At 41.4% G+C, this 3101-nt stretch overlaps 1 protein-coding gene across 3 annotated transcripts in view; it reads right to left on the bottom strand.

The window, feature by feature from the left end:
- LOC143281720 (glucose dehydrogenase [FAD, quinone]-like) overlaps nt 1–2286 on the bottom strand; it is an 18953-nt gene extending 16667 nt beyond the window's left edge. The window contains exons 1-2 of one of the 3 annotated variants that reach the window (XM_076586991.1): nt 2066–2286; nt 2–133 (exon numbers count right to left, since the gene is read on the bottom strand). In XM_076586991.1, coding sequence (XP_076443106.1) covers nt 2–128 — 127 coding nt within the window. In that variant the 5' untranslated portion in view covers nt 129–133; nt 2066–2286. Of the gene's footprint in view, nt 1; nt 134–1672; nt 1752–2061 lie in introns of those variants that run through there. The other 2 variants (XM_076586990.1, XM_076586989.1) reach the window with 2 other exon arrangements.
- Nucleotides 2287–3101: the final 815 nt, after the last annotated feature.

Below are 3101 nucleotides of genomic sequence, written 5' to 3' on the forward strand. Positions count from 1 at the left end.
CCAATGACGTAATCATAAGAGCCGTTCACTTTGCTGGTCAGCGGGATGAAGGGTTGTTCCTGAGAGAGATGATGATACAGCCACACCGACACCACGGCCGTCACCACGGGCAACGCAGCTCGCAGCATCCTCCCTGGGTTTGTTGAGCGTCAATTCATGGACAGATCAATCAAATTGATTGACTGATTGATATGGATACTGATATAGCGCCTATCCTCTGTCAGAGACCAAGCTATAAGTGCTTTACAAACATGGGATCATTTGCACAACAGGCTGCCTACCTGAGCAGAGCCGACTGACGGCTGCCACTGGGCACTCATCATTCCTGTGTTATTCAATCAGATTTCAAGCACGCACACATTCATACTCATACAGACATGTAACATCAATCAAATCAAATGAGATTAATCAAATCATGGCATTTACGTAGCCCAGTCGACCATAGAGGACATTTCAGATTTCGGTATGAAGCATCAGTGTAACATTATATCATATATGGGTATTTGGATAATTATGTGTATCCATTTCCTTTCCACACTCAAGATGCAGAGAAGATCGTGTCCGAAATGTGTGCGTGCCTGCACATGTAGATGTCAATTTGTTAAGCACCTGTGTCGAGGATCTGGGTCGTATCACTCGAGAACCCCGTGCAACTTGCGAAGGATGAAGCCATATCACTGCAGCTGGAAGAAGACTGTGTTAGAGGTGTCCGAAAATTAAAGTGCTTGTGATTTAAGTGGGTCAGCAAGATTGTTTTTTTTTCTTCTGCTGAACTGCAACCACTGGAACATTCGAAAATCTTTTTTCTCTCTCTCTGCATATATATATATATATATATATATATATATATATATATATATATATATCACCTATCTATCTGTCAATCAATCTATATAAACATTTTCACCCGTCCACTGTTCGATGAAGTCAGAAATAAAATCTACCCAAATGAGTATACCTGTTTCTGACGAACTTGTGCACCATCTCTGGTTCGACATTCTTATATTCTAATTAACATTTTTACCCGTCGGCAGTACAAAACATACGTGAAAAACTCCAAAGCGGGTAAAAATGTTAATTATATATATAAGTTTGTTGACTATAGTAGAGTATTTTAAAATGATCTTGTCTAGATTAGAAAAGTGTCTAAAAAGGGATGCTTTTTGGGGCATTCCATGCACCTTGCAAGGGGCTTGGAAAGAATGGGGGACACGCAAAGTGAAAGAAAAAATCGGACAGACGGGTAATTTCGAATTTACCCGTCTGTGGTACAAAACATACATAACAACGAGTAAGACTGGAGTGTGTATATATACAGAAGTTTGTGTCAGTACTCGTAATGAAACTTGTCGCAATTCTAAATGCCGGTATATCTTTGTGGGCCATTCCATACATCAAGCAATGGCCTTGAAATAGAAACGGGAATTCGCAAAGTGAAAGAAAAAATCGTAAAGAATTCGGGAACCTTGTCGCCGTCAGATCTCCAGGAGCCGACATGCGCGAACGGGACGTATAGGGCAGTTCGATCGAAAGTGGTCAGTGTACGCGATCACCAGATTATTTACAGTGAAGACTGACGAACGAACTGTACCATGCTTCGTGAGAGGATAAAAACCAGAGTGGGGGACGAGACAACAGGTTCCGATCCAAACATGATCAACTGTGTGCTTACGGAGAGAATGTCGATCAGTGGATATAATATCATGTGTATGTCCCTGGTTTGATAACAGGTGCATGACTGGAGCCACTGTTTTTGACGGAATGAACTGCAGTTTCACAGGAACACTGGTTTGGCAGTTGACTGGGGCCAAATAAACAAAGACAGAGACAGGCGAAGAGGCAGAGACAACGGCAGAAGTAGGTTATCAACCAGATACATTGTGGGAGCAACAAAGAGACAGAAACAACGCTGCAGTCTAAAGCGATGTTCTGATAAGCAAAACGTGACAGACTGGCTAACCTGTATGAAACCAATGCGCACATGAAACCTTTCGTTTCAATTAGGTGGACGGGGTAGAGGGGGAAAAAGCCGAGTTTCTGACATATGACAGCCATACTCACTTACTTGTTTTAACAATACACCAGCCTCAGCAGTAATAATAATAATCCTGCAATATCCACAGTTTCCCCCCTCAAGACGGAATGAGAAGTGTTCACAACAAGGCGTGGACGTTCACTCCGCCAGTCACATGTAGGAGTGGAGGGGAAGAGATGTGGATATTGCCTATAATCCTTGCTGTTCGCAGCTGTGCCTGCAGGTTTTCACTGTGTCTGCAGTGTGTGTTCGGTATTCAGCACTGCAACCGACATTTCTGACCTGTTTCAATGTGAATCTCGCCAAGTGCAAGACTTGAACTCATTGGTCATTGCACAGGCGTGTGCTGTTTGTGCATATTCCGTTTTCTCTATTTCTTTGACACCTGGATGATAGCCCTTTACGCAGGTGCATGCTGTTTGTGCATGTTCTTTTTTCTGTAATTCATTAACACTTTGATCATTGCCCTTTGCACAGGCGTGTGCTGTTTGTGCATATTTAGTTGGGGTTTTTTTTGTTGGTTTTTTGTTGTTGTTGTTGTTTTAATTTGTTAACACCCAGATCATAGCCCTTAGCAGAGGCGTGTGCTATTTGTGCATGTTTAGTTTTCTGTAATCCCTGGGTTATTTTCAAGCCAGTTTACATCAGGTTCGACGTTGCTCATCGTCACCAATGTCAGCCGAAGCAGAAAAAGAATTAAGTGATCTGCTTTCCAGACTTTTATGTTTACTAACTTACTAATATTCGTTACAGCAGTCATACGCTAAATACGAGTTGGACGTGATTGAAATACATTCACAGTGGTGTAGGAAATATGTTCAAAATGTGATAAAATCTGTGACATATTCATTTCATTTCAGAATGGAAAATCCTCGAACAGAAATTAAAAACAAGAATTGTATGGTTGTTCATGTCTATGATTATCATTTATTATCCAGTTATGATTTAAACATGTATGCTGGCATTTCGGTGAAAAGTGAGAATGGGACTAGGTCAGATATTGAACAGAACGCGTTTTATACTTTGCATTTGACACGTAGTCTATGTGAGTGTTGCTGATAGTTTG

The sequence above is a fragment of the Babylonia areolata genome, chromosome 4 (assembly GCF_041734735.1).
Source record: "Babylonia areolata isolate BAREFJ2019XMU chromosome 4, ASM4173473v1, whole genome shotgun sequence".
NCBI classification, from domain to species: domain Eukaryota; kingdom Metazoa; phylum Mollusca; class Gastropoda; order Neogastropoda; family Buccinidae; genus Babylonia; species Babylonia areolata.